Here is a 26855-nt window from a genome sequence, read left to right on the forward strand (position 1 = left end):
ACGGTAATACATGAAGATGCCTCTGTCTTTTGCTTCGTTTTGATAGTGTGGACAGGAACTCTGGCTGGCAAGGTCCACGCTTCATCTTCATGTTCTTAACTCTGTGGGTCTCCAAGATTTTGGGGTGCTGGAGATTTGGGGTGGTGGAGGCCCGCTCTTGTCCCACTGGCTGTCAGGGAGTGGGGCCTGCATGTCACATTTCTCTGATCTGCAGTGAAACAATTGCCAGGTGTCCTGGAAGTACTGTGACTACTGGATCTGTGTCTGGTCAGCACTGTGATGTGCTCTGAGTGGAAAATACACGTCAGATTTTGAAGACCTAGTACAACAACAACAATAAAAATTTCTCATCAATCTTTTAAAAATAAACTGCATGTCAGAGACCTACTATATAGCACAGGGAACTATACTCAGTGTTTTATGATAACACACGAGGGAAGAGAATCTGAAACAGAATAGGTAAGTATTTACATGTGTATAACGAACCACTGGGTACTGACTCTGCTAACGCTGTAAAGCAACTGTATCAATGAAAGTGGATTACACGTGAAAGGGTAATGTTTTGGACACACTGGGTTAATGACATGTATTATTAAAATTAATTATGCTTGTTTCTTTTCATTTTAATGTGGCCGCCAGAAACTTTGAGATCACCCGAGCGGCCCTCTTTCTGTAGGACAGCACTGTCCCTTCCGGAACGTCTGTGTCTGTGTCTCCATGAGGCAGCGTCCCACGGGCAGGGGCCGGCCTGCCTCCTGCAGGAATGGTGCCGAGCCCCTTCCACCTGCCTGCTTGGTTTACAGGCCCGTTTTACCTGTTCTTCCCGGGTGTTGGGTCCTGTGTAGCAATGCAACGTCCTTTCCCCAGCATTTCCTCCGCAAGCTGACCCCCTGCCCCCCCCCACCCTGATGAGCCCAGCAGGGTGGCAGCAGCTGGGTCTCCAGCCCAGGACCCAGGGATCAGGAAGGGAACGGCTCCTCCAGTCATGCAGAAGGGCCCCCAGAGCTGCTGTCCCCAGGCCCCGTGCTGAAACTGGTTCGAGGCAGCCCTTTGCCTTTGGAAATGGGACTGGGCGGGTTTGCCACACAAAGGAACCAAAATAAACTGAAACAACAACACACAGAAACTGGAAACTCAGGGGAGTTCCCTGGTGGTCTAGTGGTTAGGACTGTTAGGTTCACTGCTGCGGCCCCGTTCAGTCTCTGGTCTGGGAACTGAGCTCCCACATCAAGCCACTGCACGCTCTGGCCAGATAAATAAATGAATGAATAAACAAATAATTAAATGCTGGAAACTCAGAGGCCTGGCAGCGGTGCCATGAGCATTGCTGTTCCCCTCAGATACACTGTAAAATGAGAGGGAGGGACTTCCCCTTGTGGTTGAGCAGTAATCTGTCTAGAATCCATGAGAATGCAGGGTCAATCCCTGGCCTTGCTTAGTGGGTTAAGGATCTGGCAACACTGCAAGCGGTGGGGTAGGTTGCAGATGCTGCTGGAACTGGTGTTGCTGTGGTTGTGGCGTAGGCTGGCAGCTGTAGCTCTGATTCTACCCCTAGGCTGGGAACTTCCATGTGCCCTGCGTGCGGCCCTAAAAAGCAGGGGGGAAAAAAAGGCAAAAAACAAAAATGAGAGAGGAATTTGCACATTTTGTGTTTCCCATGGTGGGAGGGCTCTGGGCCCCCTCTGTGGTCTGCACGAGGGGGGCTGATGTCCCTGCAGGGCGTTGGCCACATCCTCAGAGCTTCCCCCTATTTGCTGGGGCAAGGATGGTGCAGCTGCTTAGAGAAATGGGTGAGGGCTGTGGTTCCTGTTGACATAAAATTTGTGGTGCTTTCTTCAGCTCTGACGTTAAGTGTGAGTCGACTATCGCCCAGGGCTCTCACTCTGAGAGAGCTTGAAAATAACTTAAAAAAGTTACGCCACGTTTCAACATGGGAGAAATGTGTATGCATGAAACTATAATGCAGCTGTTGGCCCAGCCTTAATTATAGCTGGTACCAAGCGTTTCTCATTTCATTTTGTTAATGCAGTTTCAACAAAGGAGCACCCGTGGGATTTCTCCTTTGCATTTAACAGAAACGTTAACTTTGTGAGCTAAAGAAGTTGGCATGCTCATCAGCATTTCATGAGATGCATGATAATAATACCAAAGTTAGGGTGTGTGTTTATTGGCATTTCAGCCCACTGAAGCTCTGAGCTGGGAGGGCGCCTTGGAGATTATCTGGGGACGGGTGGGAGGGCAGGTGCATAGCGGGCCTGGCCAGGCCAGAGGGGAGTGGGGCTCTGTCTGGGGCTGTCCCCACACCCTGGCTTCCGTCCAGGCGGCTCTGTCCATCTCTGTGTAAGTGAGCCTCTGGGTGAGGCTTGCAGGCCAGGTTCCACTTTAAAACATTCAAGGTCACTGCTAATGGGGTCTAGTGAGGCTCAGAGGCTTACACAGACTCCATCACATTGGGCGGGTGGGCCGGGGCGGGGTGGGAGCAGGGGCTGGGGGACCCAGCTCCTGGCTGAGATGACTGCCCTTCCTACCATGTCAGAAGTGTCAGTCCCCAGCTGGGGATGTCCTGCAGTCCTTTTGCAGCACCAGCAGACCCCCCAGGCAGATGGGGAAACAGGCTCAGGAGGCCACCACACATGCCAGGGCTGCACGGCTCCTGGGGCAGAGGTGGGTTCATGTTTAGGTCTGGGCTTCTCACCTCACTTTGTCATCTGATTTTTTATGTTTTGCCCTCACCTGTGGCATGTGGAAGTTCCTGGGCCAGGAATCGAACCAGAGCTGCAGCAATGCCAATGCCGAATTCTTAATCCCTAGGCCACCAGGAAACTCCGTGTTTTGTTGTTTTAAAATGAGAGATTCCCCTCTATCTTTTCCTTTAAAATTTGCTGTTGAGAAACATGATGTACAGCATACATGTAGAAAAGTGTTTCGAAGTGATGAACAGATCTGTGGATGTTCACAGACTGAATTCACTGTGAGACCAAGCAGAACACATGCAGAAGCCCCAGGCCCAAGGAGAATCTGTCCTGACTCTGCCGAGAAGTGGGGCCCCTTTTGTACTCTGTGCGAATGGAGCACTGAATTAAACTTCTTTGACTCAGTTCCACTTTGTTAGCATAAAAATGTGGCCGTGAATGGGGAAGCACCATAAGGTTTGGAGATAACTTTTATATGGGTTGAGAATGGCTGGGCAGTGGCTGGTGGTGACTAGGACAGAGAATCTGGGGTTGGCGTTGGGTCTGCCTCACCTGCCGGGTCGTCCAGGACTTGCTGCCAGTACAGACCCAAGCCCTGCTGGGGAAGCAGCAACAGCAAGTGGTGACTCTGCATGTAGGATGGGCTTGGGGCCTGGGCTGTGCTTCTGCTTTGTGCTTACCTGCCGAGTGACATTGCATCCCCTCCTTGGGCTCAGTTTACTTGATTTGAAGTGAGGACAGCAGCCCCTCCCTCACTGGATTAATGTGAATATTAAGTGGGTGGTGAGCAAAGCATGGCCTCCAGCAGAGGTAGGAATCAGGGAATATTAGCCACATTTTCATTCGGGTCTCTCTGCTCAGTCTTGGGAATGGCTTCATCCTTCGGACGGAAGGTGTAGTGCTCAGACTGGCCACCAGAGGGTGCTCCTGGCACATGTATGGTGCCTGCTTGAGTGAAGGCCCTGGGTTTACTGTGTGTTGGTAACCTATGTTTCCCTCCCCCCCCCCAAAGCTGATGCCTTATATGTAATGATTCTCTGTTCCCTAGTTCTAGACCTGTTGTCAAGCCGTGTGGGGGCGTACTTATTAGGTGTGCGGTCTGGGTGGGTTGGTGGCACTTTGATTTTCCAGCTTACCCCTCCCTGCAGTGAGTTGCTGTCTTAAATTCTAACACACAAGAGTGAGGTTCCCTTTTTGGTGTAGCTACTCGTAGTTGTAATCAATCTTTTGAAATGTCTCTGTAGCCTCGTAGGCTTTGTTCTTCCGGGGCTCTGCTACGTTATTACAGGAAATGACACTACGTCCTGGAACAGTGCTGGCCCCCAGGGGGGTGGGCAGTTACGGAGATCCACTTGGGAGGTCTTGGTCAAGTTTTGACTTTGTGTTATCTGATCGGGGCTCCTTAGTATCCCACTAACTGCTCTGAGTCCTAGCTCTCTCCTCAGTACATGGGGACGATGACGGTGGTGGTGATGGAGTTGATGATGGTGATGATGACAGAGGTGACGGTGGTGATGATGACAGAGGTGATTGTGGTGATGGTGGTATTGACAGAGGGATGGTGATGGAGGTGATGTGATGGTGATGCTGGCGATGGTGGAGGTGATGGTGATAGGGGGATGGTGATGGAGGTGATGTGATGGTGGAGGTGGTGATGGTGATGGAGGGATGGCGGTGGAGGTGATGCTGGTGGTGATGCTGATAGAAGTAATGCTGGTGATGCTGGCGATGGTGGAGGTGGTGGTGATAGGGGAATGGTGATGGAGGTGATGTGATGGTGGTGATGGTGATGGAGGGATGGCGGTGGAGGTGATGCTGGTGGTGATGCTGACAGAGGTAATGCTGGTGAGGCTGGCGAAGGTGGAGTGATGGTGATAGAGGAATGGTGATGAGGTGATGTGATGGTGGTGATGGCGATGGAGGGATGGTGGTAGAGGTGATGGTGATAGAGGTAATGCTGGTGATGCTGGCGATGGTGGAGGTGGTGGTGATAGGGGAATGGTGATGGAGGTGATGTGATGGTGGTGATGGTGATGGAGGGATGGCGGTGGAGGTGATGCTGGTGGTGATGCTGACAGAGGTAATGCTGGTGAGGCTGGCGAAGGTGGAGTGATGGTGATAGAGGAATGGTGATGGAGGTGATGTGATGGTGGTGATGGCGATGGAGGGATGGTGGTGGAGGTGATGGTGATAGAGGTAATGCTGGTGATGCTGGCGATGGTGGAGGTGATGGTGACAGTAGTAGGAACCATCTACTTGGCCACTTCCCAGGACAGCAGGGCGGATCAGGTGGGGTCACTGGCCTGCAGGCCTGTGGACACAAAGTGGGTGGTCTAATGTAACTCTGAAACTGGGGTGGGTGGGGAGGCTGGGGGTGCCATTTTGGCCATGAAGTCTTCGTCCCCCCCCTCCCCCCGCCACGGCTGACACGGGGGATCTCTCCCAGAACACCCAGCTCTAGGAGCTCTTGTACCTCTTCCTGCTGGGCTTCCCCTAATCCTGGGCCTCCTGTGCACTGGGCCCTGTGCATCTGGGCTGGGCAGCTGCTCACCTGGCCCACGCTTTCAAAGCTCGGAAATCTGGCACTTTGAGGCTTGGCTGTCCATCCCTACCAGGTATCTTGTTGCAGTGAATGTAGCTCTTGAATCAGGAATGCCTTTTTTGGAGTTCCCCTTGTGGCCCACTGGAAACAAATCCAACTAGTGTCCGTGAGGATGAGGGTTCGATCCCTGGCCTTATTCAGTGGGTTAAGGATCTGTGTTGCCGTGAGCTGTGCTGTATGTCGCAGATGCAGCTCGGAGCCTGCGTTGCTGTGACTGTGGTCTAGGCCGGCAGCTGTATCTCCCATTCGACCCTTAGCCTGGGAACCCTCATACAACCACAGATGCAGTCCTAAAAAAAAAGGCAAAACAAGAAAAAAAGAATGCTTTTTCCTCATCAGTTCCAAATTAAATCTATCTGGCTTCTGGTTAAACCACTTTCTCTTCTGTTTTCTCTTTGTCATCTGAACACTGCACTTTCAGTGTCACTCTGACCTATCCTTATGAGAGACCCACAGGGACAGGCAGAGGACATGATGTCCCCACCCACCTGCAGTCACCCAGTCCAGTGGCTGATATGCTTCTGAGAGAAATACCAGGACACCATCAGCCCTGGGAAACATCTGTCCTGTGACCAGGGTTCGCGTCTCTGCCGAGCACCCACAGCTGTGGCCCCGCTGTCCTTCCTTGCCTGGTGTTTGGCCCAGAGCCCGTCAGGCTGTGCGGGGGGCTCAGGCTGTTTGGGGATCAGTAGGAGATCTTACTTACTGTGCCTTTATTTCTAATATCAATATAAACGTTTCAAATTTAATTTTTTTCTTGGATGACCCATGTAAGCATCATTGTGGAAGATGTGAAAAATCCAGAGCCTATGAAACTGAAAATGAGTGGCATTCAGGAGCTGCCTCCCCGGAGCCAGGCACTTTGCTGGGTGTTGGGGAGTCAGAGGGGTGGGGAAAGGTGTGGCCCTCACGCTGTCTCTGTCTCTCTGTTTCTGCAGACCAGTCTCCATGCCCCCGCTGCTTAACGGTGGCCTAGTCACCCAGGTGGAAGACCTTTTCTCCCAAGTTGCAAGTTGGCAGCCCTCGGGCACATCCAACCTGCAGACTTGATTTCTTTGTCCTGCGTGGTTTTCTTTTCCCAGAAAAATCTCATTTACCTGCTAGCATCTGAAACCCAGAGATTGGAGTTCCCGTCATGGCACAGTGGAAATGAATCCCGACTAGGAACCATGAGGTTGTGGGTTCGATCCCTGGCCTCGCTCAGTGGGTTAAGGATCTGGTGTTGCTGTGAGCTGTGGTGTAGGTGGCAGACGCAGCTCGGATCCCACGTTGCTGTGGCTCTGGCGTAGGCCGGTGGCTACAGCTCCGATTGGACCCCTAGCCTGGGAACCTCTATAGGCCTCGGGTGTGGCCCTAAAAAGACAAAAGATAAATAAAAAAATAAATAAGAAAAAATAAAAACCCGGAGATTGGAATTCCTGCTGTGGCGCATGGGTTAAAAATCCAACTGCAGTGGCTTGGGTCTCTGCGGAGATGCGGGTTCGATCCTGGCCCGTCAGCAGCGAGTTAAAGGATCTGGGCATTGCCACAGCTGTGGCTTAGGTCACAGTCTTGGCTGGGGTTCAGTCCCTGCCCCAGGCACCTCTGCATGGGCGGGAAAAGAAAAAAAGGATACACATAAAGTCCAGAGAGTTCAAATACAGATTCAACTTCTTGGAATTTCCCAGGGGGTGGGCTTCCTGTGTGGTTACCCCTCTTCCCCCCCATTGGGCCTCCTGCTGTGGGGCCCGGTGCCCTCGCCTTTCCTGGGCGAGCTTCCTTGGGGGGTGGTTCTGAGGACCCGGAGTTGTCACCTGCCTCCCTACCTTGAATTTGTCCTCCCCTCTGCACTCAAGGCTCCCTGGGGGTTAAGGCTCTCCTCTGCTCCCTCCCCCGACTGGCTGGCCTGCCTCTGCCCCCTGCCTGCCTCCCTCCCCGATCCCTTCATCTCCCTCCCTGGAGCAGCCTTCCCCGGTGCCTCCGCCACAGGATTCCTGCGTTCTCCCGTGCTCTCTGGTGGCACGTGCATACAATCTGTGTTTCTGCCTGATTTTTAAATTCCTTGTGAATTGCCCAAGTGGCTTTGGAAGCATATAGGCCTGAATTTGATCCTCTCAGGCAAAGTATAGCTTCTTCCTCTACAACATGGGATAATAATAATATCTTCATGACTGACTTATTGGGGCCACCGTGTACAGCTGTGCAGGTTGCACACTGCACAAGGGTACCATGTCTAAAGAGATCATCACTCATCATAGATTTGTATACTCATTATGACAGTGTTCTGCACATGGTAGTAGAGTATCTAGTTCCAGCAGAGTGAGCACATTGTGAGCAGTTTTTGACAGGGGGAGCTAGTGTCTTAAGAAAAGGGTGCTTTTTCCCCTCTTGCAGAGGTGCCTTGTGGGCGGGCAGCCACCCAGCTTGTCAGGATTAGATGTGGTGAGGGATATACAAGCGCCTGGTCCTCAGGGAGTGTCTGTCTTCTTCCCTCTGTTGAAAGCAGGGTTTGAGCTACTATCACAGAAGTGAGGCCAGAGGTGGGGCCCCAGCCCAAGTGTGTGTGTTGGGGGCACTGGGTTGGGAAATGGGGTCTTACAAGGAAAGAGCAGGGGCTGGGAGTCCAGCCTCCCCTGTACTTAGCCCGAGCTGCTTCTCCATCAGAATCTGGAAGTCTTCCTGAGTTTCACTTGATTCCAAGACTCGCATTTTAACATCCCTAAATGAGGAGGTGTCTCGCAAGTAGTACTATTAGAAACCAGTGTGTCTTAGTCTTTTTTGGTCACATTTTGATCTTTTTTAGTGTTGTTTATGTAAAGTATCAGTGTCCTAGAGTAGCTGTTGTCTTAGATTTGAGGGGATACAGTAATGAGACCTCTTTCACAGGATCCTTGCGAAGATGAAGCATGCCTGGCATGAGCCTTGGGTGGTGCCAGCTCGTACCGAGGGCTTAACGGACTGAGGCTTCCTTTTCTTCTGCCTCTTCCTCCTGGACCCTTTGTTTTGGTTACAGGAAATTTTCAGCAGTGGTGATATATGTCATATCCACAGCTGGTTAAAAGTGCTGCAAAATAAACTAAGCGGAAGGCAAATGTTTTATCCAAGCCCCGGCCTTTTATCCTGAAAATAAAGGGGAAAAAGTGTTTTCCATTGTACTAAGCTACACAGTGTGAGAGTTTATTCGTTACCTTGGATGTGACAGCAGTCTGGCTGTATGTTGCTGAAATATTTCCACTCCTACTGGGAGGCTGCCAGCACTTATGAATTTAATAACTTAAGGGCAGGTGAAAAACAAGAAAACAAAAAATCTAACTCTGAAAGAATCTGCCATCCTGCTCATCTCCTAAGGTCAGCGGTTTAATAGGATCTTGATTTTGGCTGTTGAACGCTCTAATCAATCCAAGTAAAAGTTGAAAAGCAGAGAAGGATGATTTATACTAATCAACAAGAGGAAGGCAGAGGGTTTTTTACACTATAGCTTTAATTTTTTATTTACTATTATTTTTTTTTAGGGCAGCACCCTGGGCACATGGAGGTTCCCAGGCTAGGGGTTGAGTTGGAGCCGTAGCTGCTGGCCTACACCACAGCCACAGCAGCACGGGATCTGAGCCTCATCTTCGACCTACACTACAGTTCACGGCAATGTTGGATCCTTAACCCACTGAGCGAGGTCAGGGATCGAACCTGTGTCCTCATGGATCCTAGTCAGGTTCGTTAACCACTGAGCCACAATGGGAACTCCTACTCTGGCTTTTAAATAGAGAAACTTGATGGTCTGGTCGTGAGCATTTTGTCTTCTTGTGGTCATGGGTAAGTGGCTAAGGGTGTTTCTCATCACCAGTTCATCTAACACTTACTGATACCACCTGCTGTGCCCCTGGTGGCGTGTTAAGACGAGGATGGGTGACACTGGGGTGGGTGGGGCTCTGGGGGCAGGTAACGCATGCAGGTGGTGAGGAATGTGCTGGACAAAGATGTGGGTGCAGAGCCAGCCCTGAGAGCCCACAGAGGCCTGCCACCCCATGGAGGTGGCACAGGGACCAGACCGAGCCCTGGCTGTCCCTCTGTGAGCCGTCTCACTCCTCCCCGTGAGATGTATACCTCACAAGGTGTTTGATTTTGGACAAGGTCATGCATGTGCCAAGCACTGTACCTGCTTCTTCTCAAATGGAGTGCCCTTTCCAGAGAATACACACTGGTAGCTGTTGGTTTGTTTTGTTTGCTAGAGTGTTTGTTTTAACTTCGTATTTGAAATAATAATAGGTTCATGGGGACTTTGAAGGAGCATGCAGAGAGCTCTTATATTGCCTTACCTGGTTCACTGCAATGGTTACATTCTTTGGGCGGAGGGGGGGCGGGGGGGGAAATAAAAAATGTGTTTAACTTAAAACTGACCCTTTTGACCATTTTTAGGTGTAGAGTTTAGGGCATAAGGACGTTCACGTTGTCATGAAGCCCTCGCCGCCGTTCACCTCCAGCACTTTTTCATCCCCCCACCCAGTGGTTACGCCGTGCGTGACTGCTGTGCGGTGTCAAAGCCAGCAAAGGAATGCTGGTGCTGGGCGTGTGGTTCTTATCCGCTTTTACCACGTGTGTGGGTTTCTGGAGCCACCCCTGTAGTCAAGGTGCAGGACTGTTTGTTGACATTTTACCAGTTTCAGTGAAGTGTAATTGTTTCGTTTTTTTGCGTTTTAGGCCTGCACCCGTAGCATATGGAGGTTCCCAGGCTAGGGGTCGAATTGGAGCTACAGCTGCCGGCCTACACACAGCCACAGCAACACCGGATCCTTAACCCACTGAGAGAGGCCAGGAATCAAACCTGCGACCTCGTGAATACTAGTCAGGTTCGTTACCACTGAGCCACGATGGGAATTCCCTGAGTAAAGCTTAGAAACCTCATGTCCCCCATTATTTATAATTATCTTAACAGTTTCTTCTGCAGACGTCAAGAACCATGTCAGACAGAGTTATGCCTTTTGCTTAATGGTCGAATATAATTTAGGAAATTAACAGGAAAAGGGACATCTGAGCTATTTGGCCATGTTTTCACCCTTCCCTTTGCCCACGTCCCCTTTCTCGATGTCCCAGGATTCACTGTTTTAGTGCTTTTCTTCCGTTCGGAGCACTTCCTCGGCCATCCTCTGGGTTGGGTCTCATCGCAACAAGTTCTCTTTCTTCCTCTGGGGGTGCTGGTTTCCCCTTCATTCCTAAAGGACATTTTTGCTTAGTGTAGAATTATGGGTGGACTGTTCTGTCCTTTCTGTACTTGAAAGGGCTGTGCTGCTTCCCTCTGGGCTCCATGTGTCTGATGAGAAGTCTGCTGTCCCTTGAATAGTTTTTTATTTTTCTCACAGGAAATTTTCTTGCTAATTTCAGACTTTCTCTCTATTTTCAGTTTTCAGAAGTTTTGTTATAATGTGTCTTGGCATAGATCTCTTTGGATTTGCTCTGGAGTTTGCTTTTATTTTTGCTTTTTAGGGCCACACCCATGGCATATGGAGGTTCCCAGGCTAGGGGTTGAATCAGAGCTGCCGGCCTACACCACAGCCACAACTACACCAGATCTGAACCGCGTCTGCAGCCTGCACCACAGCTCGTTGCAACACCGGATCCTTAACCCACTGAGCAAGGCCAGGGTTTGAACCCGCATCGTCATGGATCCTAGTTGGGTTCGTTAACCACTGAGCCACAAAGGGAACTCCCTGCTAATTTTCTTGACTGTGTGGGTTTGTGTCTTTTGCTAAACTTGGGAAATCTTCAGCCACTATTTATTTGAATAGTTTTCTACATCTCTCTCCTTTCCTGGGATTCTGCTGACACAAGTATTAGATTTTTGTTATAGTCCCACAGGTCCCTCAATCTCTGTTTGTTCTTTTTCAGTCTATTTTTTGTTATTCAGATTGTATATTTTTATTGTTCCATCTTCACAGTCACCGATCGTTCTGGCAGAGGTGGGCAGGAGCTGCAGTGCTGTCTGCGGGGTTTGGCTGTTGCGCGAAAGATATTGTCTAAAGGGTTTCTGTCTAGCAAGGCTGCCCTTTCCTGTCCGTTGGCCAGTAAGAGCAGGCTCATGTTGGAGCTGTTTTTGCCTGTGTCTGTTGGTATTTCTACGTCCAGGTTCTAGGAGGCGAAAGCAAGCCCTGGACCCTCACTGTCTTGTTCCCCGGGTTGCAGGGTGTTAGCTGCTCTGCTGCCTTCTTTCTGATTTTCAGTCTTAGGTTTCTGTTATCTGTGATGTCTGGGTTTTGAGTTGTACTTAGTGGGATGAATTGGGAAAAACACACCTACTCCATTTTTCTGCACCTTTTTGCCATCGTATGTATTTTTAAAGACTTTAGTTTTTTAGAGACATTTTAGGTTTTCAGCGAGACTCAGAGGAAGGTGCACAGATCTCCTGTCCTTGCTGCCTACACGTGTGCACAGCCTCCTTCACCATCAGCGTCCCCGCCGGGTGGTACCCTGGTGCGGATGGAAAGCGTCATTGCCCACAGCCCGCGGTTCCAGCAGGGCTTCCTCCTGCTCTTGTCTGTTTTGCGGCTTTGGGCAGATATGTAAGGATGCGTATCCATCGTTATGGTATCATCTAGAGCATTTTCACTACCCTCAAAATGCTGCGTGCTCTGCCCGCTCAGCCCCCAGCCCCACCCCAAGCATGGCCACCTTTTTACTGTCTTTTTCCTTACTTCTGGAGATCTTTTTACTATCTCCATGGCTGTGCCCTTTCCAGAATGTCGTGTCGTTGGCATCATACCATGTACAACCTTTTCAGACTGGCTTCTTCCACTTAGTAATTGCATTTATGGTTTCTCTGTGTCTTCTCAGAGCCTGATAGCTCCTTTCTTTTCCTTTTGTTTTTGATTGAAGTATAGTTGTTGTACAATATATGTTTTAGGTGTGCAGTGTAGTGATTCACAATTTTTAGAGATTGTACGTCATTTATAGTTATTATAAAATACTGGCTTTATTCCCCATGTTGTGCAATATATCCTTGTGCCTTTGTTTATTTATTTATTGGCTGTGCCTGCACCATGTGGAAGTTCCCAGGCTAGGGATGGAAGCTGAGCCACAGCAGCACTCTGGGGCACATCAGTGACAATGCCAAGTCCTTAACCATAGGCCACCAGGGAACTCCCTGGCTTATTCTATACTTGATAGTTGGCACCCCTGTCTTGCCCCTCTCTCCTTCCCAAGAGTTTATTTCTTTTTAGCGCTGAATAATATTCATTTGTCTGGACGGACCCCAGTTGATTTATTTATTTACCCCTGAAGGACATCTTGGTTGCTTCCAAGTTTTGGCGGTTAAGATGAAGCTGCTAGGAACATTTATTTGCAAGTTTTTGTGTGGACATACACTTTCCTTTTCTTTTCCTTTTTCCCAAAATTGTCAGCCCTCCTTCTGCATCCTGGTCTCTGGTTGTCGGGGCCTGGCCTTGGGTAGACCAGCTGGCCTGAACATAGAGAAACCCCTCCCTTGGTGCCTCGAAGGAGGGCGTGTGGGCGTCGGGACCCTCCCCAGGACTCTCTGATGCCTGTTTCCAGGGAGTCTGACCTGCCGTGTCTGTGTCATGCTTGCGTCTTTAAACCGAGACTGCATCATTTTGTCCTGCCCACCCCCTGCCCTTTCTACTGTGAGTGAGTGAATCAACCATGGGCCCACCTGTATGCAGCCAGGCAGAGGCTGGGACCCCGAGCCCCTGCCGCCCAGTCCTGGCTGTCCCCACGAGACCGCTCAGATGGCAAGGCCATTTCTGACGTTGCTTCTATTAGGAAACATATTTTGAGCATTTGCTCGGGGTCCCTGAGACCCTCCGTGACACCAGATGCCTCCTCCCCCATCTTCCTTGAGGAGCCCAGGAGCCCAGCACTGGGAGACGGAGGCGGGTGGAGGGGAGGGTTCAGGGCCCCCAGGTGGGAAGGGGGAGGGCAGGGGCATACGGAGTTGCCTCTCTCTCTGTCCTGGGTTCACCCAGCAAAAGCTCAGGAACGCCGACCTTCTCAGAGGGATGGGAGGGGTGTCTCTGCTCGGCGTGCTTCTGTGTTACTCGATATTGCACAGCGAGCATGTGTTCGCCCTGTGACTTCTGTACCCATAATAATGGTCATTTGAAAACGGGGGGCAGAGGCCGGGAGACCTGGCTGCCTGGGTCCCGTCCCGCTCTTGAGCCCCCACAGGAGATGGACTTAGCAAAGGATAACGGCACAAAGGGCGGATGCCCTTGTCTGCGTGCTGGGAGCCGGCCGGAGCGTGTGACTTCAGCCGATGGCTGGGCTGACCCTCTTTGGCCTTTGACTCGAGGGCCTGAGATTTGGGGAAGGGTCCCTCTGGAGCAGGCCAGTCCAGCTGACGCGTGAAGGGGCAAGAGGCCCGGTCACCCCGCCAGTGACCCTCAGTTCCCAGGGACCCTCAGCTCCCAGAGACCCAGAGTTCCCAGGGACCCTCAGCTCCCAGGGACCCTCAGTTCCCAGGGACCCTCAGCTCCCAGGGACCCTCAGCTCCCAGAGACCCAGAGCTCCCAGTGACCCTCAGCTCCCAGGGACCCTCAGCTCCCAGAGACCCAGAGTTCCCAGTGACTCTCAGTTCCCAGGAACCCACAGCTCCCAGGGACTCTCAGTTCCCAGGAACCCACAGCTCCCAGGGACCCTCCCTGGAACAAAGGGTCCCATCCACCCTCCTGGGACCTGCAGGCCCCTCAAGTTCATGACCTTCTTCTGGGAGGGGAGAAAGGCCTTCTGAGTGTCTGCTCTGCAGGTCGGGGTGAGTAGGTGGGCAGTCAGAGGTTATGGACAGGACTTGGCTGTTCCCAGCTAGGAGTGTTTGCAAATCAGAGTTCAGAATCAAGGACTTGTTTATGTGGTTATTTTAAGATTTTCCTTTTTAACAGTACGGAGTAGCTGGTTAAAAGTTGGCAAAAATTCATAAAAATTGGATGCTCAAACCCCAGATTTCTGTAATTTTCCTTGTGTTGAACACGTCATTTTCCCTTTGAATCCTTTTGATAAGGACGAGCGCACAGTAATTGAACCTAAAAATGCCTCCGAATTATAGCATCTTCATCAGAATTAGCTGACAACATAATTATGATTATGTTTCAGGGTATGCGATGCATTTTTTTCTATTAGTCCACTATGAAAAACGAAAAGAGCCGCTTTGTTGTTATTTTGGTAGACTCACAATTCTTAGCATTTGAGGGGACGCAGCCTGCTCTGACGCCTTCTGCGACTGGTTGGCATTTTGCTGTTGGTACTGCTTTGCCAGCATCCCTGGAGAGTGCGGTTTCCCTCCTCGCCAGAGGCCGGGGGGTGCTCACAGACGGTGCTCACGGAGGGAGCACTGCCCTGTTCTTAATACAAGATTGCCCTGTTGGTAGCAAAGCAGAGCCAACCCAGTGGCACGGCTCGGGGTGGGGTTGTGGTCCTCTTGCCGTTGTGCAGTTGTTTTTCCCACCAGTGCTGACCCTGGAAGGGCGGGGGACCCTGGGCCTGGGTCAGGTAAAGCTGGGGGCCCCCTCTGCCCTGCTTGCTGGCTGTGTGGCGGAGGGGAGGTCAGCCTCTCTGAACCCCGGTGCTGCACTCGCAGCATGGGCATGAGCCTGGCTGGTGGGGGTGGGGTGGGGGCGGGCATGAGGTCATGTGGGTGCTGGCTGGAGCCCTCCTCTGCTGCCCACCGGAGCCCCGGTGCCTGCCCCAGGGCCCCTCATCCAGCTCCGGGCTGCCTCTAGGCGCTCTTCGGCACCCCCTCCTGGAGCCTTAGGAGCCCCTTAGCCAGGGAGCTCTGCCCGCCCTCTGCTCGCAGCATCCCAGCTCCATGCTCCTCGAACCCCTGCCCGGGGCCGCCTGCGCGAGCTGCTCGTCCCTTGGAACCGTGTCCTCACCACTGGGTTTACCTGTTAGGTTGCTTCTCAGCACGTCCGGAACCTTTCTGATGCTTAAAGCTCACAGGGGCTCGTTGTGGAGAGTCCAGGGTGAACAGGGAGGGAGTCCAGCAGGCAGGATCTCGGTGTATTTCCTTCAGCCTGGCTGTCTGTCCTTCCCTCCCGTCCACTGGTCAAGCTCGTCTTGTCCCTTTCGGGGCAAAATCCTGTGCGAACCGAGTCGCGGCCTGTCCCGCTCTGGAGACTTGAACGTTCATTCTGAGCGTTTTCCGTATCATTCAGGCTTCTTTGAAAACAGGGTTTTCAGTGGTGGCGTGGACGGTCTCTGGGGGACGTGCCGTGATGTGTCCTCTGCGGAGCACAGAGGTGGCTCCTGGGACTTGGCGGCCGAGGGACCGCCGCGTTGAGGGCCTTCGCGCTGGTCCCAGGTCGCACTTGGGACGAGCGCGAGGCCGGCTCTGCGGAAGAGAACCGCCGCCGCCGAGAAGTCCGGGGCCGCGTCCCCGAGGCCCTTGGGCCCGTTGCTGGGCGCGGCGCGTGGTCTCCGTGGGCGGTGCCGAGATCCGGCTCGCAGGGACCTGCCGCTGTCCGTGACGCGGCCCAGGCTCTGGCCCCGTGTCCGTCTCCATCCCACGCTGAACCCTCCATTCTGTCCGTCCTCAGCCACGCGTGCTGCCCCCCCGCACCTCACCTGGACACACGGGGGCGTTTGGGGGACATGCTGCTTGACGGCGGATGGCCAAGGCCAGCCACCACCCAGCAGCGCAGACCTCCAGGCCGTGCAGGGCAGCTGGGCTGGTGCGTTGGTTACAGCCGCCGCCAGCACGCTGTCACATGCAGATGCGAGAGTAGTTTTATTTATTTGGTCTCCAGACAGTGCTTGGGGTTCCTGTGAACTGAGGGACCCCTCACAAGAACACTTTGGTTCCCGGAAGTTCTGCGCTGTCACATGTCCCAGAATTCTCTTTCTTCTGAAAGCATAACAGGAATCAGGAATATGCCCAGGTCCCTTGGGAAGTAGTTTCAGTAAAAACCCTATGATGTAGTTATTCCAGGCGTGTCTGTCTCCAAGTGGGGCAGTGGCCCCACCTGGAGGACCTCATGCCTGATTCATCCCGGCAGCCCCAGTGCCTGCAGCGGGCACCCGCCCCCGCAAGATGCTGAACTGACCAAGAAGGAAACTGATAGGGTGTGGGCATTACGCTCCGCCCTGTAGTTTCCATTTCAGACGCCGTTGGCTGTGGGATAAGCGTTTTAGCTTTAACCTGGAGGGGCCCAACTCATGGGCTGCAGCCCAGCATAGCTCACATCAAAAGCAGGTGGCTGAGGCGTTCCCGCTGCAACTGCCGTTTGGATCTGATCCCTGGCCCAGGAACTCCACATGCTGTGTGGCAGCCACAAAAGAAAACAAACAAACACACACAAACAAAAACAGGTGGCCAGGAGTCTGGGCCCTGACCTGGGCAGATGTCGTCTCCTCAGCCTCAGTTTTCTCATCTGCGGGATGGGAATGACAAACCTCTTTTCGCCTAAATCCTAGGATTGTTGCAGGATCAGCAGGAAGCACATGGAAAACGACTTGCCCCTTATTAAGAAAAAAGGTGTCACTGTAATCTCTTCTTGTTTGGAAGTGTTCTGGGTTCCTTAGAATGAAGTATTTCTTGGAAAAAAAAATATCGATTGACAGCATTCTTGAGAGCGTCTCACTGACGCAGCAGTGTTCTGCTTTGTTAGGTCTCTGTTGCGTGTGTTATTTGGGAGGAAAGAAGTCCCGTAGGTCATTAGCTTGCCTGCTTGTTCGCAGAGAAGCCCCTTCTTGGAAGGCGGAGAGGGCCTCGTTTCTGTGACCTCGGTGCCTCGCCGGGCCGCGTCCCCACTGCGGCAACACCGTGTTGGCCTGCTGCCCTCCTTTCCTGTCTCCTTCCTGGTGGGGGATCCTGTGTAAAGAGGGGAACCGTGGGGCTGGGGGAGAGGTTGGAGTGGAGATGGAGAGACGCTTAATTTGCTTTTGTCTTGAGATGGGAGCAGGAGGCCTCGGTAACAAACCCGACCAGTATCCATAAGGGCCAGGGTTTGATCCCTGGCCTCGCTCAATGGGTTAAGAACCGGCGTTGCCATGAGCTGTGCTGTAGGTTGCAGGTGCGCCTAGGATATGGTGTTACCGTGCCTGTGGTGCAGACTGGCAGCTGCACCTCCAATTCGACCCCTAGCCTGGGGGCTTCCATATGCTGTGGGTGTGACCCTAAAAAGGAAAAAAAAAGAGATTAATAAAATAAAAGGATGAAAGCAAAAATGGCATATGGAGACCAGCAGAGAGGGAAGAGAAGCTGATCGGGAGAAAGAAGCAGAAGCTACTGGAACAGCATCGTTGAGAGGGTGGCAGAGGCTGGCGTTCGGAGCAGGCAGGCCGTTGTGCTGTCCCCTGTCCCTGCCTTCCAGGGTGCGGCCGTGGTGGGGAGCAGGCCTCCCAGGTGCAGGCAGAGGCTGCATTGTCTTTAGGTGTAAAAGCATTAACAGTGTCTCGGTGTTGGTCTGCATTCTCTTAACTCCGTGAGCGGCTATTCTTTTTATTTGTTTCTTCATTTATTTTCTTAACTTTTATTTTACATCGAAGTAGAGTTGATTTACAGTGTCGTGTTTGTGTCAGGTGTACAGCGCAGTGATTTGGTCATATGCATACATGTATCTATTCTTTTTTTTTGGCTTTTCAGGGCTGCACTTGCGGCATATGGAGGTTCCCAGGCTAGGGGTCGAATCGGAGCTGTAGCCACTGGCCTACACCACAGCCACAGCAACCCAGGATTTGAGCCATGTCTGTGACCTACACCACAGCACATGGCAACGCTGGATCCTTAACCCACTGAGCAAGGCCAGGGATTGAACCCGCAACCTCAAGGTTCCTTGTCCGATTCGTTTCTGCCTCGCCATGACGGGAACTCCTGTGTATCTGTTCTTAGAATGTCGACAATAAACTTAGTGCCTCTGCCCCAAGGTGGACCCCACCCCCCACACCGACACATACCTGACACGCCACGGCCGGGTGAAGATGCGGGTGTGGGGGGGTGGGCAGTCGTGGAGGAAGCTCCAGAGCTGCTTCTGGCTGCCTCAGTGAACGAGGAGGCGGGGGTCAGACAGTGGGGATCGGGGAGGGAGAGGCTGAGGGGTGATCTGTTTGGGTCAGAGGCCTGGAGACCTTGCATGAGTACCAGGCCGCCTTAAAAGCCCTTCGAGGCTGGCGGTGGTGAGTGTCGGGGAGCCAGGCGGCGTGGGTGTTTTCCAGCTGTTACAGCTGCGTGCGTGAGAGCAGAGTGGGGGTGTGGTTTCCCGAGGGCCTCCTGTGTCCCCACGGCAGAGGAGGCGCGTCCCCGTGTGTCCTGCGTTCTGCCACCCAGAGCGTTCCTCCTGCTCCAAGGTCACCCAGCTCTTAGGGACCTGAGTGGGAAATTTAACCTTCAGAGCCATCATAGCAATTCTCGCTTTTGTTATTGGATCCTAAATATCATATTCCTATATGTGCCTATAACTATTTTATCAGATTCAAAAATGAGGCCCCCCCCTCCCCGCCTGTGTCTTTCTGCCTAGTCTAATGGGGTGAGCATAATGGAATATGAGTAAATGTTTGTGAACGGTGACAATGCTTTAAATGGAAGATAAGTGGCTTAAAAAAGCAGCAGCTTCCATCCTTCATGTTCTTGGCTCCTGTGCCTGCCCAGAGAAGGTGTCTTGGCTCTTGAGAAATGCGATTTTGATCAGTTCTTCCTTGCACCTAATTTGAGTGAGTTTTGCTAGGATACTTCAGTGTTGTCAGTACGATTCATTCATTTGAGGGTTGGGTTAATTTTTAAGTTCCACATTCTTTTTTTTTTTTTTTTTGGCTGCAGTGTGCAGTGGCTTGATGTGGGGTCTTCAGTTCCCAGACCAGGGATTGAACCTGGGCCGCCACAGTGAAAGTGCTAGACCACCAGGGAACTCCCCCATAGTGGCTTTTTTACTTTGCTATTGTCGATACTGAAATCTCAGCTCTTGAGTAGCTGGGGGTCACAGGGTGGTCCATATTAGACACTGTTCAGAAGGACTGAGGTCTTGAAATATTGTAAAAAGAATTTTCTGGCAACTGGGGCCACCTGATGTTAGAAGTGAGCTCCCTGGCTGTGCAGTGTCCATGAGAAAGACACAGTCTTTGGGAGGCTGGCAGTTGCTCATAAGAGCAGCTTTCAATATTTTTCTTTGGTAATTGGATGTAATTGTCTTTTACTGTGAAGATAACATATTTTGCTTTTTTTTTTCTCTTCTTACAGAAAACCCGGCCATCTTCATGTGTAAATGTTGTAACCTCTTCTCACCGAGTCAGGCAGAACTGCTCTCCCACGTTTCCGAGAAGCACGCCGAGGAAGGGGTTAACGTGGATGAGATCATCATTCCGCTCAGGCCTCTGAGTACCCCTGAGCCCACCAACCCAGGCAGAACCGGAGACGGTAAGGGGGCCGGGGTGTCGGGAGGGGGCGCCACGCCCACGGGTGTGCCTCTGGGCGATGATGCTGCTGGTTTGCCCTCGGGTAATACTGTGACCCTAAGTTTCTGTCTGGTGGGCACAGAGATCCAGAAACTCCAAGTTTCCAACCAGAAGGCACGATAATTTCCATTGTAGAGTCACTCCCATAAGAGCGTGTCCTTGAATTCTCTGTACCCAGTCTCTGTAGGTGCTTCTCTGGAGCCTGGCCGGTGGATGGAAGGATGGATGGACGGATGATTGAAAGGAGGTGACGCCATCCCGCAGGGTAGAAAGCAGGGACTGGCTGTCAGGCAAACGTGGGTTGTACCCAGCTCCCTACCTGCCCCAGCACCAACTAGCTGCATCCCCCTGCAGCAAACAGTGTCCCTTCTCTGAGCCTTGTTCTGCTTATCTGAAAAATGAGGACAGATCTGACTGTCGCAAGGGAGGCTGTGAGGATTAAGCCACAGACACGGTGTCAGCACCGAGAGTGACACCTGCCACAGAGCAGACCGTGGGGGAAGCTGTTAGGATAACGCACGTGAGGACTGAATATGTGCAGGTGCGCTTGCGACCAGCTGGACCGATCAGGTCCACCTGGAACAAGGATTCCCATCGCAGAGCTTTGATTCGCAGACTCCGTCAGGTTCATGGTCAGTGTTGGAAGCGAGAGGCATGTTGTCTTCTGTGCCCAGACGTCTCCCACTGGTGTCGGAGGCGGTAGGTGGGTGGATGAGAAGAACTGTCCAGGCGCTGTAATTAGTTCCCTGCAGACAAAGATAATACAGAGCAGAGGCAGAACAGCTGCAAACCAGGGTCGGAAAAGGCCGCCACAAAACTCTTTGTATGTGACGAGAGGCTTCGGCCAGTCTCCTGCGCAGAAGCTCGGTCCGTGGCAGTAAACATCCCGTCGCAGGATTCATTAGTCACACTAATAATCCCGTTGCTCTTTCCTGAGAATACTCGGGCCGGCATTTCTAAATAGGCCTGCTTATCGATCATCTGTCCGACACCGTTAACGAGGAGAGAGAGACTCCAGACAAAAAGTGTTTTGGTTAAAGAGTGCCCGTGGCCGTTCCCAGGGCGCCCAGGGAAATGTGCCTGGCAGAGGCCTGAGTCGTGGTGAAGTCAGGGCAGGTTTTGCTGGCTACTGCTCCTGGGGAGAACGAAGAGAATCCAGCCTCTGAATGAGACACGGCCGAGGAGGGGGCAGGTGGGCCTTGCGTCGCCATCAGTGACCCTGGCAGTGAGTCCAAGGTGCCCGAGAACCGGAGTGCGCCGGGCGATCGCGGCGGCCGCATCTCCCGTACTGGTTCGCGTTTGCCTCTCTCTGCTTTGGGGAGGGTACGGGGAAGGAAGGTCCATGTCGGGTACCAGAAACCTGTCAACTAAACTGATTCACAAACAGGGGGCAAAAAGACCTGAACAGACCTTTTCCAAAGCAGACGCACACGTGGCTGCAGGTTGTAGAAAGGTGCCAGACATCGCGGACCATCAAGGAAGTGCAAATCAGTACCCACAGGATATCTCCTCACCCCGTCAGAGTGGCCGGCGTGAAAATGACAAGAGGTGACACGTGATGGGGAGGACGTGGAGAGAAGGGCACCCTCGCACACTGCCGGTGGGGATGTAAATTGGTGCAGCCTTCGTGGAAAACAGTAGAGCGGTTCCTTCACAGGTTAAAACTAGAACCACCTCGTGATGCAGCAGCCCCGCTTCTGGGCGTGTGGGCAGAGGCAGCGAGATCGGGGTCCACAGCCACGCCCACTGGAGCATTAAACCCCCTCATCCGTGGCTTCGCTGCCCGTGGTTTCCGTCTCCCTCAGTCAACTGTAGTCTGAAAAATATGGAGTTCCCGTCGTGGCACAGTGGTTAATGAATCTGACTGGGAGCCGTGAGGTTGCGGGTCGGGTCCCTGGCCTCGCTCAGTGGGTGAAGGATCCGGCGTTGCCGTGAGCTGTGGTGTAGGTCGCAGATGCGGCTCGGATCCCATGTTGCTGTGGCTCTCAAGAAGGCCGGTGGCTACAGCTCCGATTAGGCTCCTAGCCTGGGAACCTCCATATGCCACGGGTGCGGCCCTAAAAGACAAAAAGACCAAAAAACAAAAAACAAAAAAACCTAAATGGAAAATTCTGCAAATAAGCAATTCTCAAGTTTTCAATTGCACGCTGTCCTGAGTAGCGTGGTGAAACCTCATTCCATCCTGCCCGAGATCCCCACCAATCAGCCTGACGTCACCTGCTCCTCACATTCCAACCCCAGCATCACCTTAGGTCCGTGGTCCAGGACCCTCCTTCCGACAGGTCATCAGGTTAGTGGTGGCCGAACACCACATCTCAGGGCCGCGTCACTCCCTCCCTCCTTCTCATCACACAGGCGCCGTATCCCCTCACGTCCTCACAAGAAGGGCGAGCTGGGCACGTAGGACTGAGAGAGAAACGACCTCTGCATCACTTCCGTTATAGAATCGTGTTGTCATTATCCTGCTTTATTATCCGTTATTGCTGTTAATCTCTCACTGCGCCTAGGTAATAGATTAAACGTCATCACAGACGCGTAGTGCAGGCAAAGACGTAGCACTTGCAGGCAGGGGTCAGTACCGTCCGTGGTCTCGGGCACCCCCTGGGGTCTTGGAAAGGGAGCATTTCCGTCTTCGCAGTAGGCAGGACGTGGAGACAGCCTGAGTGCGTTCACCCACAGACAGCTGGGTGCAGAAGAGGACACACACACACACACACACTCTCTCTCTCTCTCTCTCTCTCTCTCTCTCTCTCTCTCTCTCTCTCTGTCTCTCTCGGGAGTAGACGTCAGCTCTAACGAGGGAAATCCTGCCGTTTGCATCACAGATGAACCTGGAGGGCGCGATGAAGTAAGCCACGCACTGAACGACAAATGCTGTAGGATTGCACTTAGGCGTGGATCTAAAAGAGCCAAATTCATAGAACCAGAGGGTAGAACAGCGGTCGCCAGGGGGTGGGGGAGACGGGGAGATGCGGGTTACGGTGCACCCGGGCCCAGACACGCTCTCGGGGTCTGCTGTATAGCAGGGTGCCTGTAGTTAATAATGCTGTATTGGAGTTCCCTCTGTGGCACAGTGGGTTAAGGATCTGGCATTGTCTCTGTGGTGGTTCAGGTTGCTGCCAAGGCACAAGTTCGCGTTCGATCCTTGACCCAGTGCAGTGGGTTAAGTTGCTGCAGCTTGGATTCAGTCCCTAGCCTGGAAGCTTCCATGTGCCGTGGGTGTGACCAAAAAGAAGAATAATAACCATAATGCTGTGTTATATCCTTGAACTTCACCAAGAGCGCAGATCTTCAGTGTTCTCACCACACACACAGTGTTGTGGGAGGTTACGGATGCGTTCGTCGGCTTGATGGCAGGAGCGCGCTTCACAGTGTGTATGTATGTTACATCATCCTGTGGTTCACCTTAAAAATCACACGGTACAACCTAAACATATACAGGTTTTATTTGACAGTGATGCCTCAGTAAAGCTGGGGGTGGGGGAAGGATCTGCCCAGTGCCAGGGGCTCCAAGCTTGGTCTCCCTTCCCTGGGCTGCCCGTCCTGCAAGCTCATAGCTTAACAGGCAGATAGAGTCAGAGCTTTAGTCAAGAACTTTGTGTGTTTGTATACCTGCCTCTGGGGCTGAATAGCTGTAAACGCGGAAACACAGATAAGCTCTTTCATAAAATTCAGATGGCAGGTGGATGTCCTGTGGGTTAGGACGCAGAGGACGCAGAGGAAGGCTGTTACGGAGCTCTTCATTTTATTTTTATTCAGCTTTGCTTATTAAGGTTTTTCTTCCTCCTAAAATGAAACATGAGTAAGGGCTAAAATCCTTTGAATCTTTCGTTTCATTGGTAAATAATAAAGAATAAGTACTAATGAGGCAGCGAGAACTTCATGTGGACTCGGGCGCGTTGCTGTTGCAGCAGGCCCCCGGCTTCTGATTCACCCTGCCCGCCTCACGGATGCTGGTGCAAGATAACAGCACCGTCGAGGTCGTTCCGAACCCCTCCGTCTCCTAGGCGCTCGCCCCTCGGCCCAGCTCGGGTGGGAAGCCCTCCTCCAGTCTCCCACAGCCACACAAAGCCCTCAGGTCTGTCCTGCCTCTCCGGCCCTTTCTTCTGCTGGCCAGGAAGGGCTGCCCCCGGTCCTCAGCCCCGACACAGGGTCATCGCCCTCCGTGCGTGTTGATGGAAGAGAGCACCTTTGATATCGTTAGTTTTCTCACCACCGGCCTGGCTGCCCCTCTCTCCTCCAGAGGATGTCTCCCGTTCCACCTGTCACCCTCCCTTCATCCACGCCAGAGCTCCCAGGGCCTCCCGGACCTGGCAGCCCTTGTGCCCAGCTCGAGCCCTCCTGCTCTCTCTGCAGGATCTGGCAGCATGGATTCACCGTTGGGGCTGCTGCCCCTCCTCCTTTGGTCTTGCAAGCCCCCTGGGAGCTGAGCAGATTCTCAAGGGTGAACCTGTTCCTGCAAAGCTCTCCTCCCTCCTGCTGGCACACGTTTGTGCCTCTCCTGGGCTGTGCACCTGTAGCAATGATTTGACTCCTTATACCCCCGCCTCCTCAGTTACAAAGGTAGTAACGCCTTGCTGTGAAAATGTGCAAACAGTACTAAATGAGGAAGGTCCATCTCCCTAAATATCCCTCCCAGGTTCCTAGAAAAACCGCTGCTAACAGCTGATTAGGCGTGCTCCCAGACATTTCTGAATGTGTATATAAACATACACACTCCACTGTTGCTTTGTTTTTTAATAACAAAAAGATCATGGTATATGTTCTGCAGGCTTTTTAGAAAAAAAAAATGTCAGCAACACATACTGGATAGCCTTCCTCTTCAGTACCAGGTGTCTTCTCTCTGCTGTCCGCACTTCATTCCATGGCTAATTCATAATTTACTTAACCTTTTCTTTCTTGGTGACATGTATCTTCTCCCCAACTTTGTGTCATTATAACAAGGTCACGGCGAATATTGTTGAAAATACCATTGCACAGTGTGTGTTTATGTTGGCTGCATTCCTAGAGGAATTGCTTGTGCAGAGGGTATGTTCTTTTAAAGGTTCACTGTCCAGATGCTCTGTGAAAAGGTTTTACCAGTTTGCATTCTCACCAGGATCTAAGAGCTTCTTTTTTTTTCACAGCCACATCACCCAAGGATAGTCTCAAATTTTTAAGAGTTTTTGCTAATCTGATAGATCAAAAAATGGTGTATTTTTAAAAATTTGCATTTTGCTGGTCACTTGTGAGCCTGACTATGCTTTATGTGTTCAAGGATGTTTAGTCTTTTGTGAATTGCCATTCATGTCAATTGTCCATTTTTCTGTGATTTTTACTGATTTGTAGAAACTCTTTATCAGGGAGTCCCTTGATGTAAGATCATGTCATCTGCAAACAGAGATAGTTTTACTTCTTTCTTTCCCATCTGGATGTCTTTGTATAGGTAATATTAACCCTTATCTTAAAAAAAATCTGTATATACTTATGAGTATATATACATCATAGCTTTGAGGTCTTTGGTCCATTTCGAGTCAAGTTGTATAGATGGTGTGGAGCAGGGGGTCCAGAGTCGTCCTTTCCTGTGTGGGTATCCAGTATCCCGTATTCCTAGTGCCGTTGGTTGTCGAGACTCTTCTTTCCCCATTGGACTGTCTTGACACCCTTGTCAAAACTTAGTTGACCATAGAGGTAATAGGTTTGATTCTGTATTCTCAGTTCTACTTCATTGATCTGTATGTCTGTCCCGACACCAGTACAGTACTGTTTAGATGGCTGTAGCTTTGGGGTAAGTTTTAAAGTGGGGAGGTATGAGTCCTCCAACTTTGTTCTTCCTTTTTTTTTTTTTTTTTTTTTTTTTTGCTATTTCTTGGGCCGCTCCCTTGGCATATGGAGGTTCCCAGGCTAGGGGTCCAATCGGAGCTACAACCTACACCAGCTCACGGCAACACCGGATCGTTAACCTGCTGAGCAAGGGCAGGGATCGAACCCGCAACCTCATGGTTCCTAGTCGGATTCGTTAACCACTGCGCCACGACGGGAACTCCTGTTCTTCCTTTTTTAAGGTTGTTTTGGCTCCTCTGGGTCTCTTGCAATTCAATATGATTTTTAGGGTTTTTTTTCTGTCTTTTTCTCAAAAAAGCACGTGATAGAGTCAGATGAAAGATTGTGTTGGATCAGCAGGTCAGTTTGGAGACGACTGCCATCCTAACGGTACTATGCCTTCCAATCCGTGAGCACAGAAAGTCTTTTCCTTTATTTTGGTCTTCTTTAATTTCTTTCAGAAATATTTTGTAGCTTTCAGTGTACGAGGCTCACACCTCCGTGGTTATTTTTATTCCTAAGTATTTTATTCTTTTTGATGGTACTGTAGTGTAATTTTATTTAATTTCATTTTCAGACTGTTGGTTGCTCATTTATAAATATAATTGCAATTTGTTTTTTTTTTGTCTTTTTGCTATTTCTTTGGGCCGCTCCCTTGGCATATGGAGGTTCCCAGGCTAGGGGTCGAATCGGAGCTGTAGCCACCGGCCTACGCCAGAGCCACAGCAACGCGGGATCCGAGCCACGTCTGTGACCTACACCACAGCTCACTGCAACGCCGGATCGTTAACCCACTGAGCAAGGGCAGGGACCGAACCCGCAACCTCATGGTTCCTAGTCGGATTCGTTAACCACTGCGCCACGACGGGAACTCCAGTTTTACTTCTTTCTTTCCAATCTGGATGGCTTTTATTTCGTTTTCTTGCCTGGTTATCCTGACTCGAAAGTCCAGTACAATGAAGTGATAAAAGCAGACAGCCTTGTTTTGTTCCCGATCTTAGACAGTGTTTAGTCTTTTATCATTAAGTATGATGTTAGCCGTGGGTTTTTTGTTTTTTTGTTGATACCCTTTATCAGGTTAAGGAAGTTCCCTTCCATTCTTAGTTTGCTGAGCATTTTTATCATAAAAGAGTATTGGATTTTGTCAAATGTGTTTTCCTGTGTCTGCTGGGATGATCATGTGGTTTTTGCCCCCTTCGTTCTGTTAATTTGGTGTTTTTCACATGTTAGGTCACCCTTGCATTCCTGGGATAAATTCCACTTGATCATAATGCATAATCCTTTTAATATAATGCTGAGTTCAGTTTGCTAGGTTTTTTTTTTTTTTTTTGGTCTTTTGTCTTTTTAGGGCTGTACCTGAGGCATGTGCAGGTTCCCAGGCTAGGAGTCAAATT

General features: G+C 51.4%; 1 protein-coding gene across 3 annotated transcripts in view; it reads left to right on the top strand.

Moving 5' to 3' along the window:
* Positions 1-26855, top strand: part of ZFAT (zinc finger and AT-hook domain containing) — a 205298-nt gene that overhangs the window by 57387 nt on the left and 121056 nt on the right. For all 3 annotated transcript variants that reach the window (XM_021088872.1, XM_021088873.1, XM_021088874.1), the window contains one exon: positions 19445-19621. In XM_021088872.1, coding sequence (XP_020944531.1) covers positions 19445-19621 — 177 coding nt within the window. The remainder of the gene's footprint in view (positions 1-19444; positions 19622-26855) is intronic.

Source organism: Sus scrofa, chromosome 4, assembly GCF_000003025.6.
Source record: "Sus scrofa isolate TJ Tabasco breed Duroc chromosome 4, Sscrofa11.1, whole genome shotgun sequence".
In the NCBI taxonomy this organism is placed as follows: Eukaryota; Metazoa; Chordata; class Mammalia; order Artiodactyla; family Suidae; genus Sus; species Sus scrofa.